Raw genomic sequence first — 12,518 nt, forward strand, 5'->3', positions numbered from 1 at the left:
CATGCGACGGGATAATTTATACTCACCTTGAGTTTTTGGGGTCTTGTTTTGTTGTGATTGTGGGTACATGATCATAACTGCCTACAGAAAAGCTTATGCTGCTGCTGTTGTTGTTGTTGTTGTTGGTGTTGTTGTTGTTGTTGTTGCTGCTAGTGTAGTAATTCTTTTTTTTTATGAATGTCATTACATTTTGCAGAGACATAGATAGAATGTCTCTGCATTTTGTTATTATGATCTTCTTTAAATAAGCTTAGTAAATATCACCCCTTCGAACACAGACCCGCCGGAAGGCAGTAGCAATATTTCAATACACTTGTATGTACAGTATTAGCTATTTCCGTTTAATGATACAAGTTTCATGTTTATTTCTTCATTGAAATCTGAAACCGACAGCCTGATACACGAATGTTCCGAAATCAAGAATAAAAACTTGATAAAAACGTGACAAGTACGCTGACCTTATGGTCTTTAATTGTAGTGGAAAGATTATATACATTTATTTTATTTTATTATTATAATTTTTATTTCCGCCCTTCACAAATCACCATATTAGGTCGATCGAAGTATTTGTGAATGTTTCGTTTTTCCTAAATAAACGTGCCATGTTTTTGTTTTATTCTTAAAATCTTCGTTGATTAATTTCTTAATTTTGTTTGCCATGTTTCCTTGACACATTCAACCAATTTAACTTGTTCTACACACACACACCCGGCCGCGGCAAAAGGAAGAATTGACTAGACTCAGTTGAACTGTTGATTCAGTGTGACAGTGATAGAAGCTAGTGTAACGGGTGGGGATCATTAGCATAAATTTTGTTCATGCTTTTTTCCATTGGAGCCTACCTAAATTTGAATTACAAAAATTATTTTGGTAGCTCAGATTGTAGACACTCATGCAAGGTAAAAAGGCACTTTCATTACACCCAACACTTCAAGTGTGTCACTGTGTGCCTAATAATATCAGTGACACGAAGTTTTACAAGTGAATGAGCATTCTCTCGATTTTGTCTTCCCTGTTGGTACCCCTAGGCCATCGGGGAAGCAAGAACGCAGATTGACAACAGCGACCTACTTTGCATAAAGTATTCATACACCTAGGCCGTTATTCCTACGCATACAAATATAGACCACTGGCTCTTCTCCTCAATCCTCCGGGGGGCGTTTCTTACATACTATTTTTACTATGTAAAACTATATTAGTACCTTTTATTCAATCATAAGCAGGTAATTCTATGCTTTTTGAAAGCGGAAATATGTAGCCATTGATTATCTGCTCCGCTTCCTGTCAAGAAAGAAGATGGCGGACATGCCAGGCTAAGTTACCGGTTTTGCATTGTAATATTTTGTGCAGGCTTGGTAAATCGAGAAAAATGAAGCGTCAACAAGACAGAGAGGGCTCCCCACGGGGAAGTAAACGATCCAGATCATCATATGGCCCGCCTGATCATGACATGGGGAGAGACAGAATGAGCCCGGATTTTGATCGTAGAGGTGGTCGCAAATTCATGGGTGGTGGGCCCAGGGAGGGTAAGCCTTTTAGAGACTATGATGATATGGACCATCCTCCCCGCAAAAATTTTAGGGATGATAGAATGCAAGATCAAGGCTTCATGCCACCGATGCGGGGTGGTGGAGGGGAAAATGACTACAGGTCTTTGTGCATTACAAACATTCCGAGCAAGGTATCTGATGCAGCATTGAAAGATGCCATGCTTCATGAGTTCTGGAAATTCGGTGAAATGAATGTGAAAGTTACGTTTTCAGGTGATCAGAGAGTTGCATACTTGAACTTCAGATACCCTGAAGATGCTAGAGCTGCAAAGCAAAAGGGGCGAGCTGACATGTTTGACAGACCTCTTCGCGTTGAACCTGTGTACAACAAAAGACGAAGTGGTAGTCCAGGTGATTTTAGCAACAGGGATCATTTTTCCTTTCACAACCGTAGGAACTCACCACCTCCCTCTCCCTACCCCCCTCCACCTCCTAACATTGGAAGGGGTCCACCAGAGGGAAGACAAGGCCCCCCCAGCCTGGGAAGGGGTCCTCCTCCTTTTGTTCCTGACCGTGGTGATGGTCCCATGATGTTCAACAGCCCTCCCCCCAGCGGCCCCTTGCACGATAGCGAAGGAAGAAGAAATGATAAGTTTCCATACCATCTGGACCACATTGACCCAGAGTTTGATGAAAAGGCCACAAGGACCTTGTTTGTTGGTAATCTAGATGTGAATACTACTGACATAGACCTGAAGCATATTTTTGACAAGTATGGTTATTTGGAAGATATTGATATTAAGAGACCCCAGAAAGGACAAGGCAATGCCTATGCTTTCATCAAGTTTGTTAATTTGGATTGTGCGCATAGAGCAAAAGTGGAAATGTCAGGAAAGTATGTTGGGAAGTTCCAGTGTAAGATTGGCTATGGCAAAGTGACTCCAACGACATGCATTTGGGTTGGTGGCATAGGACCCTGGGTTTCGAGGGAAACCTTAGAGCAAGAGTTTGATAGATTTGGTGCAATCCAGAGGATTGAGTGGCCTTCGGGGAAGGCTTTTGCTTATGTGTTGTATGACAGCATTGACGCTGCCAAAGCTGCGTGCCAGGAAATGCGTGGTTGTCCATTAGGTGGCCCTGACCGCCGGTTGCGCGTTGACTTTGCCGACATTTCTCACATCAACAACCCGGTCATGAATGCTGGGCCACCACCAAGAACCTACCCCCCACCTGAACGGGAGTTTGACAGGGGTGGTGGCCCCTGGAGAAGTCCTAGCGGAAACGGACAAATGGAGCGCGGGCGGGGTCGCAAGGAGGAATGGTTCGGAGACGATCCGCCAGGTTATCGCCACAGTCAACGAGGTGGGGATCACATGCCAGAAATGGAGGGCCGTCGTAGTCGTGATGGCTGGGGCGAATTCCCAGATGAAGGGGATCGAAGACGTCGACCTCGATCGCCAGGGGACTTTGGTGGACCGCCGCCATTCCACAGAGGCAGTCGCACACCCGACAGAAGGGAGTACCAACATGACCGTGGTGTTAGGGATGATGGAATGCGAGGGTCCAGCAGTCGTGTGGATATGGGAGAGAGGGATGGAGGGAGGCGGGACGAGAAGATCAGGAGCGACCCTGGTGACCTTGACAGCATTGACCATATTCGCAGTGTGACTGATCTTGCCAAGAACCTGATGGTAGCCTGGAACGGAGCTCTAATCCTGAAGAACAGTGCTTTTGCTGCTCGAATGCATGTCGTGAGCGGGGATGTGACCATCGTGGACACGCTCATGAGAGACCCCACCACCACAGAGCCACCCGTCTTGCGCATCACGCAGCGTCTGCGTTTGGACCAACCCAAGCTAGAAGATGTTGGACGTCGTATCTCCAACGCTGGCCAACATGGTCACTGCATTTTACTAGCCATGCCATCTACTGTGTACAATTACGATGAAACAGGCGTAGCCCAGCAGCGCCCTCTGAAAAATCTCGTTTCCTACCTGAAGCAGAAAGATGCAGCGGGTGTCATATCGCTGCCTCCCAATCCTACATCTGACAAGAACGTCGGTGTGCTGCATGCGTTTCCTCCTTGTCAGTTTGGTTATAATTTCCTCGTGCAGCGCTCGCCCAAACTTCCACCGGAGTTCACGGCCATGAAAGACGATTACTTGGTGGTGGTTGTCGTTGTTGGAGCCAACTGAATTCAATTAACCTGAAACTGATATGAGAACTTAAAGATGTATTAGACATGTAATTAAGGCTAGGAATGTCTGACATGTTTCGTTCTTCAGTCTCCAATAAACTTGTCATTTCATGCATGTGCGTTTTCAAAGCAGTATTTTGTTGACTTTTGTCTCCCAATATTCTACGTGATTTGTGTTCTGTGCGGCCTAGATTTTTCAGAGAAGACTAGTAGTACTAGTAAACGTTTAGTAATATCTTTAACAATTGCAGTGCCGAATGGATAGTTCTTTTAAAAGTTTTATTCCTTGCATCATGCTGTGAAACTTTTGGACTTTAGTGGTTCATCAAAGGTTTTAGAGAGATGTTGTTCAATAGGTTTAGATAACTTTTTTAGAGGATAGTGGGTTTTATTTTTTTATTGAGAGGTGGTAGTAAGCAATAGTTTGTCTTTGGGTGGGAGTGGGCTGGTAATTTAACATTGCTAAATTTGTGTGTGTGTGTTTTTTTAGGTGAAAAGCTATGAGTGGGATTATTGTTTCTTTACATGATAGTACTTAGTAAAACAGAAAATAATGAGGCATCAGTGTTCATTGATGTTAATCACTGTGAACCATTAAAGTTTAAACAGTGTTTCTGTGGGTTTTGTTTTTTTCTTTCTTGGTTTTTTTTCTGCAAGACTTCTCTGTGATGTTCATGGGGTCTGGTAGTGGTAGCCTTTAACTATGTGGATATTATTTCATTTCTTGTGAGACATGCTACACTTTTCAATTTATTTTGCTTAGTACTTTTAATGAGGCCTAGAGTCTATGTGATGTGCCTGTTCACTATGTTAATTAAAGTCACACTCTGCAGTAGTAGTATTTGGCCCAGGTACTTGCAAAAAAGAAATTAAGTATGAATGATAGGACATTGAATGATTGACTCCGTTGCCTAAATGTGTTGGTCTTTTCTTTTTTTTCTTTTTTTTTTTATGTTCATGTTTTGTTTTTCTTTCTTTTTGTTATTCCCAAGTCAGTGCAAAAGTGAGAGTGCAAAAGTATGGAAGGAGAACTTTTTCACTGTCGTTTTAATGTTTGTATTGCTGTCTTTAATTAAACATCTTAGTTTAACCGACCTCAAATGAATATGGTTATTATAAGGTCTGTTATGTCATATTTTGTTATACTTTAGTGCTTGAGTTGTTGAACGGTTTGGTTTCCAACTACGTCAAGAGCGCATAGCTTTTAGTACTGATGGAGGAAAAAAAAGCAGGTTGTTTGCACTCCTCCTCCTTCCCCCCCCCCCCCCTTTTAAGTTTTAAAATGCTTTGGGGAAGAATGTGCAGCTGCTGCAAGCAGCGTGTGCTTTGTTTGTTTTATGTGTGTGGCATATTTTTAATCAATTAATAAAATCAATGTGTTTGTCAGGGATGTTGGCACTCTTGTGTCCACATCAGCATTTGATTTTGACACAACTGATGTCTTCAAGTTAAGCTATCCTTATCCTTCTTTTTCTCTCTCTTTTTTTGTTTTGTTGGGGGGGGGGGGGGTTGTTAGTGATGCCTTTTTTTTGTTGGGGGGGGGGGTTGTAGATGTACTTTTGAAAACATTCAATTTCAAAGCACCCTCAATGGCTTAAGTCACAAAGTTATTGCCTGAAAAAAATATAAAGTATGGTGAAATGGAATACATTGTGTTTAATGAAGAGGCTTTGTCTTTTAATGTTCTTACTACTGTAATCCTTTAGTCTGCCTTTGTTATCAGGTTTTGTTTTTCTCTATTTTTTAATCATACTCCTTTTTTATGAGCTATGCTCAACCCCACTCTGTTTGAATGAAACCTGAAAGCTCTGCCTTTATACGTTCATAAAACGTAGTTATTTTTCATGTTTTAATTATAATCATAATACTTAATAGCATCAAGCTATCAGTTTTAGTTTTTGTTGTCCTGTAATTATTTCTAAAGGAAATGTACACTGTAATTATTTATCATGTATACAATGATGATGTTCTGTAATCAAGATCACTTTACCATTATAAAAACAGCTGTGTCTTTGAGGTCTGGGCATAAAACAGTGCATAGTATACACACATACCCATATGTTAGATTTCATGTAGATTTACACATGCGCAGGGCAGTTTGAAATTATTTCTACAGTTGATTGTGTTAGACTTGGTAAATGTGCGTCAAGAAAATGGCCTGAAATTGTGGTGTTCTATTGTGAAGAGTTTCTACTGTGAAGTATTTTTAGTTGTGCTCGCATTTTGTCACTGTGTCAGCATTGTTTCAGAATGTGGTGTTACAAAGCCCTCTTGTGCAGGAGGCAAACTAACCACTGTGAGCAAAATGTCTGCTATGAACTGAGTGATCTGTGACCATTGGTAATGGTATACCCTTTGTTCAGTGAACTTGAAGAGAAAGTGTCAGCCTATGTTCTTCCATGATAGGCCAGTGTCTGCATTCACACTCTCACAGTGAATTGCATTGTGTGTTATAGTCTTGTGATTTTCTCTGCATTGGTTTTGGAATTGGAGGTGATGCCAATGATATGATACTTGTGAATGAAATTTCTGAGCTTCGCTATTCATATTGCCGATGATGTGGTGTGTATTTATGCATAAGTGTGTGTTTTCTTCACAACAACTGGCTCAGTGTTTTGTGATGAAGTTCATGTCCAGTGCTTCTCAGCTAAGGGTGTTCTTTTTCCCTTGTGTAGCATGTGTGTAGAAGATATAACCTTGAAACGTTGTGCACCCAGTGTATATATTTGTGTAATACTTCTGGCTCTTCGTGAGTTGTGTGAAGCAACGATCACCACTTCAGAAGAAGAGTAAAGGAAATCAAGAATGTGTTGAGCCCAGCGCAACACAGGATGTCTTCGGCCCTGCTGTTTCACTGTGCGGAGTCGTCTAACTGCGTTCTTCCGCTGACGAGAAGCCAGGAAGGTTTCTGCGCCGGAGATCTCGCCTCACTCAACCCACAGAGCCCTGGCTTGCACTGCAGTCTTATTATAAAGGTGAGGAAAAGAGATTTTTGCAAATGTATGTAGCCTCTCCCTCTCCCTCTCTCTCTCTCTGGTTTAAGATATAATAGGTTTTGTTGGATTTGTTATAACTTTGCATAACAATCAACATCTTTTGAATTGGTGAATTTCTGGTACAATCTGCAGGTCTGTTTTCTGTCTTTCAATCTCTGGTCGTCTGGTTCCCCCCCCCTCTCTCTCTCTCTCTCTCTTATAATCTCTCTCTCTCTCTCTTATAATCTCTGTGCAAATATCTAAGAAATCATGGAATACTGTGTTTCAGTTCAGTCTGCAGTCTATGTTGATGTACACATCTTCAGTCCAGCCTTCAAGTAATATCAGGAACCTGGCCAAAACACCTTGTGAGACAGCAACATCGTCTGGCGTGTGATCCTGATTTGGTCTCCTGCTTCATTGGTCAGGGCGGAAAGTATATCTGTGAGTCATATACAATGCTTTCCAGTGTGTGTCTCTATGTGTGTATGTGTGCGTCTGTGTGTGGAAGGGAGAACAAAATCCCTGCAGTGTTGTTCCCAGACTAAGAGGACAATAGGTCAGTTTGACTTAAAAATACAGAAAATAAACTTATTTGACAATTTGTCCAGAGGCTCGGAAGACACAGGCCGGACAATCGTGCAATTCCAAGCACAGGCTCATTTTTATCAAGTATTTTTTCAACAGCAAATACAGATTGTCTCGTCTGTTTATTCCGAGCGAGCTTCTGGACAAATAGTCAAATAAGTTTGTCTGTGTCCACTTGAAAGACCGCTGGGTCGAAGATCAGTGAACGTTACGGGTTTTTTGTTATAAATATAATGGTCCAATAAAATTCAACAATAACATTGTTCCTGTGATTTCCATTCATGCAAGGCATGAGTATTGCACGGATGGTCTTGCGATCTCTGGGTTCATTTTGTGAAGTTTCAAGAATAGTGATTATTAGTGTGTGTCATTAAAATAGGTCTTGTTGGCATGGTTAATCATTAATGTCATGGCCGTCAAATTTGCTATTGAAAAAAATACTTGTTATAAAAACCTGTACAGTTTGAGCACACACGTATAAGTTACAGCTCCGTCCATCCATGATAACGCGTGGTATTTTGTTGAGACTGGGTCAATGAATATGATGACGTCACTCGAGGCTCTGCCGAGGTGACTTCATTATATTCATTCACCCCGTCGAGACAAAATACCACGCGATACCATGGATGATTCGGAGCTGTAACGTATATATGGCATGACCAAAGTAAGGAGAAGTTGTAAAACTATATTTTGTGTCAGTCTTGGCAAGGCCCAAATTTAACACTCTGCTGGAACGCTGAAGAAGAAGAACACTACGCACGAAATAAACGTTAAGTGATAACGTTGTGCGGGTGCTACCCACGTGCTGCAGCTGTAAATTTCGTTCGAGTTTTCCATTTACTTGTCACTGCGGCTGCGCAAGTTATTTTGCCTAGGTCAAGGCCGAACTTGAGGCCTGCGGAGAAATATCGCTGGATATTTTCTCAATAGAATAATGGAGAGAAAGAAGGGAAGTCATGCTATACAGTTGATTATGCACTGTCATACAGAACCCATGCATACACAGATTGCAGAAGAAAAAAATTTGCTGGTTAGTCTTTTGAGTTGTGGGTCACAATTGACTTGCACTTGCAGTAGTAGTAGTACAAGCACCATGAATGTTGTTAGTGCAAACAATTAAACGTGTGTTTTTGTGTGCAGTGCTCTGGGACTGAAGAGTGGGTGCAGACTTTGTGAAAAGTACGACTCGCCCGACAAGAGCAGCAAATGGTGGCGCCATTGCAACGTCGGAGCTTGCCTCCCCTCACAAGAACGTCGACGTCACTCACAAGAATGTTGGCGTCACAGTGGTGGTCATCAGTGACTGTGTGAACTGTGCTCTTCACTTCAAAAAGGCAGTCACATGTTGAGTGCATTTGTGTCTTCAGTCGGAATGTGTCAGCTGTGAACAGTTGAACTGTTTCACTTTCAGTTTCAGACAGTGGCTTCCTTGGAGGCAAAATGTGTGCCGGTATTGGGACTGTGTGTCAAGATGTGCGGTGTGCTTATTGAGTAATTGTTAATGAAAAAGAAGACGGAGAGAAAAGAAGTATAGCATAGACAGTTTCAGCTCGGTGAGTCAGAGACAGTGTGCCGATTCGAAATTTGAAACCTAGATTAAAATTGAGATTGTCTCTGAAAAAGTGATCATTTTGGCAATTTCTGAATGTTCAAATTAAAGTTCTCTGTGCAGAGTGCATGTGTTTAGCTTAGACGAGGTTCTTAAGGTTGCTGGGTTAACAATTTTAATGGCCAGAGCATATGAGACAAAAATGAAAGATATTGCTTGCAAAGATCATGCAACTTTTGGTAGTTTTAGACTTAACTCTATTACGATTAGAGTCTGAAGTTTTTAACAAAAAAATTAACCTTATCCCAGGGTAGGAAAAGCAACAAACTTGGGAGAAACATTTTCCTGGTGTTTTTTTGTGGGAATATTTAATGCAGATAGTTGTTTAAAACAAAACAACAGTGGTAGGCAAAATATTTCAACAGTGCTTTTGAACAAATGTGTGAGTGTTTGCAGAAAACTGAGACACTGAAATGCGCGGGAAGCTTTCTTCAAAGTGCTTAGACTCAAAATCTGCAGTCATTCTTCACAATGTGAGCAATGTGAATTGTACATAATCACATGAAGCTGTTGTGTTTGTGCATTTTTTCTTCTTCTTGGCTATACTGTTTCATGTGTTAGTAGCTGCTAGTGAGGTTTTCCTTTTACTTGACATGCTCTGCTTTCATGTTTATTCTGTGGAACTTTCCGAAGTGACTTCAAATAATGTGTGTGTGTGGACCCAGTATTCATGGAATTGGTTTTGATGTTGAAATTGTGCCGTGTTTGCAATCTTTGATTTGTGACACAAGCAGGTTGAAAAAGTGGTTCTGAAATTCCCAGCCGTGCTGTGGTCTATTTCATGTGATAATGACCAGTGTGGTTTGTGCTTCTGTGCTATTTCTGCAAATTGGTTCATTTGTTTTCATTTTCTACTACGACATGTGAATTCATTCATGCATGGTTTCTTCACTGTGGTTTAGGGAAATTTGTTAGGAAAACTAAATACATGGTTCCAGTTTCATCACGGATAAGCTCAAGAGAACTCTTTTTTTAACCTGTGACAAGTAGCATGTCATGCATGGCCAGACTTGTTGGTTACGGTGTGTTTATAACTTCTGTGCTTTTTACCTGTTCGCTCATTTTAACATGTGGTTGGCTGAAACAAAAAAAAAGTGTGTAGACCTTGTGTACAAAATGTGAAAGCGAGCCGTGAAACTCCAAATGAAAAGCACAGTTGTGTAGTTTCCATGATTATTTGCTTCTGTGGATCAGCAGCCCTTTTTGTTGTTACCCACTGCGTAGCTGGTGGGTGTGTTGTGTTTTGTGTGTGTAAAGCTTCCTGTATTCTCTGTTCATTTTAGAGTGCAGCCAATAAACCTCTGTGTAAGCTTAAAAGTTGGGAGTCAGTGACTCGGTGTGACGTACGTGTGCTTGTGATCGGTGTGAGCTTCAAGAAATGTGGGGGGGGAAACCCACATCAACTGGCCAGAAAGTGTTGACTTCCAGTGCCGCTGCGTCATCTTCTTTCCAGGACGGTGCAGGATGCTTAAACACGAAGATTCATGATGTCAGACAAGTGTGTATGGCTTCCCACCGACTAGTGTGTGAATATCATTGTCAAACTTCAGACTGTGAAGATAACATCGCATCCAAATGTTACTCATCTCTGTATCATCTTGTCTGCCTCCAGTCGTCCCTTCAGCACCAATGTCTCAGCTTAAATGGCATTTGTTCCATAAAGCAAAAAACAGAAAGTAGTGAGGGATTTCTTCAAGCTTCAAATAACTTCCAAGAGTGCAGCAAGCCCGTTGTGTTCGGTCAGTCTTCCTCTTCTTGTCAATGTAATTTCAGTGCAAGTGTCGAACCGTCCAGTACTCTGAATTCCGAGTGAGCAAATTTATATTTTCAGAGTAAAACATTACTGTCTCTGAAGCCAAAGTTTGTGAAGCATCAATCTCACTCTCAGCTGCATGTCAGATGTCTTTCTCCAATCTAAAATCATGACACAAGAGGCTATTTCACAAAGTTCTGTTCTAACAGTGAAAGTATAAAGGCAAGCATGGAAGAGTGAATGTTCAGTGGTGATGATGCTGAAACTGAAAGAAAATCTGAATCCCTGAATGTGTGTGAATTTGTGCGGCTTAGCAAAGCATAAAAATCCCATGATGTGCCGTCATTTCTGCTGAATGATAGTCATCGGTTGCTTGGAATGGGTAGCTATGAATCTTGCTGTAGCCGCAACAAAGTAAATGTATGTCCGATATTACAATAACAGTAAATCCAACTGATATTAAGAAGAGTCGTGTGCATTATGACCAAAATATTTTTGAAACAAACCGGCTCATTTCAAGTCCAAGGCAGCTTTATGATTTGATAAATGAAAGGATCAGCAAAAGTACAGATGTGATTGACCAAATGCAGGTGTTTCCTGACACTGTAAAAGTGAGTGACGAAATAGGCACACAAAATTGTGATAACACCAACATGAACTTCGTGTTGCTGTTTGTATTCAGAAAGAGAACATTCAAGTTTTAGAATGATAAAGACTGTATACACATACATCCAAAAACCTTCAGAAAACCTGCAAAATGGAGGAAATGTGCTACTGCTGAAGAAACAAAGTACTTGAACACATTATTACAATAAACTATATATTTATTATCAACAGCTTATTTGTGATCTGCTTTCAAAAGTTTGTTTAGGGCATCATTGATGATGCTACGATCTGGAAACAACTGACAGTTTTCAAAAGTGACATCAAATCAAATGGCATTATTTAAGAATCGTTGACCAGCTGTGACCAACTGTGATGTCTACGAAAGTTTGAGGCGTCAACGTGTGTTTACCAACATTGCCACATTGGACTTCTGGTGGCAGGATATTGTGAATTCAGTGGCAGCATTTTGACAACTTTTTGTTGTTGTTTGAAGATCAGTCTACAGATCTTTTTTAATTATTTTTTTATTATAACTATTGGTTTTGTATGACTTTTATTAACTTTATTGCAAGTGAAGTTTCCTAGCAAGAAGTAGATGGAAAATTCTTCCAACTGCAGGAGACATTAGGGCGTCTCTTCTCAGAAAATCACACTGCTGTATTTATTTTGAAGTTGGCATTTAATCAAATTTTGAGAGTAAAGTTCAATGTTAATTTCAGTGTTCCTCATTTTCAATAGATATAGATAACATTTTTACAGATATTACATAATTTGTCAGAATTTTCAGATTTATGCATACATGTGTAAATTCATCAGCTATTTGCAATCAGCACTGTATTTTCAGGCAGCAGCAACATAAAATCAAAGGATGAAGTAAAAGAAGTTAAGCTGTGAAAGCAATAAAAAGAACAAAGAAACAAGTCGCGTAAGGCGAAATTACTACATTTAGTCAAGCTGTGGAACTCACAGAATGAAATTGAACGTAGTCCGCCGCTAGTGCAAAAGGCAGTGAAAGTGACGAGCCTGTTTGGCGCGGTAGCGGTTGCGCTGTGCTTCATAGCACGCTTTACTGTACCTCTCTTCGTTTTAACTTTCTGAGCGTGTTTTTAATCCAAACATATCATATCTATATGTTTTTGGAATCAAGAACCGACAAGGAATAAGATGAAAGTGTTTTTAAATTGATTTCGAAAATTTAATTTTGATCATAATTTTTAATTTTTTTAATATTCAGAGCTTGTTTTTAATCCAAATATAACATATTTATATGTTTTTGGAATCAGAAAATGATGAAGAATAA

The 12,518-nt window shown here is 40.5% G+C and overlaps 1 protein-coding gene and 1 long non-coding RNA gene across 2 annotated transcripts; both read left to right on the plus strand.

Annotated features, from left to right (window-relative positions):
* Window positions 1-1,291: 1,291 nt before the first annotated feature.
* Window positions 1,292-5,179, plus strand: LOC138964417 (RNA-binding protein spenito-like). Its single transcript, XM_070336371.1, has one exon. The coding sequence runs from the start codon at window positions 1,370-1,372 to the stop codon at window positions 3,683-3,685; it is 2,316 nt and encodes a 771-aa protein (XP_070192472.1). The 5' UTR covers window positions 1,292-1,369; the 3' UTR covers window positions 3,686-5,179.
* A 47-nt stretch (window positions 5,180-5,226) lies between these two features.
* Window positions 5,227-10,176, plus strand: LOC138964419 (uncharacterized). Its single transcript, XR_011455097.1, has 3 exons — window positions 5,227-6,662; window positions 6,952-7,106; window positions 8,391-10,176. It is a non-coding gene; the product is annotated as an uncharacterized lncRNA (long non-coding RNA).
* Window positions 10,177-12,518: the final 2,342 nt, after the last annotated feature.

The sequence above is a fragment of the Littorina saxatilis genome, linkage group LG4 (genome assembly GCF_037325665.1).
Source record: "Littorina saxatilis isolate snail1 linkage group LG4, US_GU_Lsax_2.0, whole genome shotgun sequence".
Classification (NCBI taxonomy): domain Eukaryota; kingdom Metazoa; phylum Mollusca; class Gastropoda; order Littorinimorpha; family Littorinidae; genus Littorina; species Littorina saxatilis.

Bases quoted from the DNA above. Each gene is read 5' to 3' on its own strand.
- LOC138964417 (XM_070336371.1), top strand. From the start codon at position 1,370: ATGAAGCGTCAACAAGACAGAGAGGGCTCCCCACGGGGAAGTAAACGA.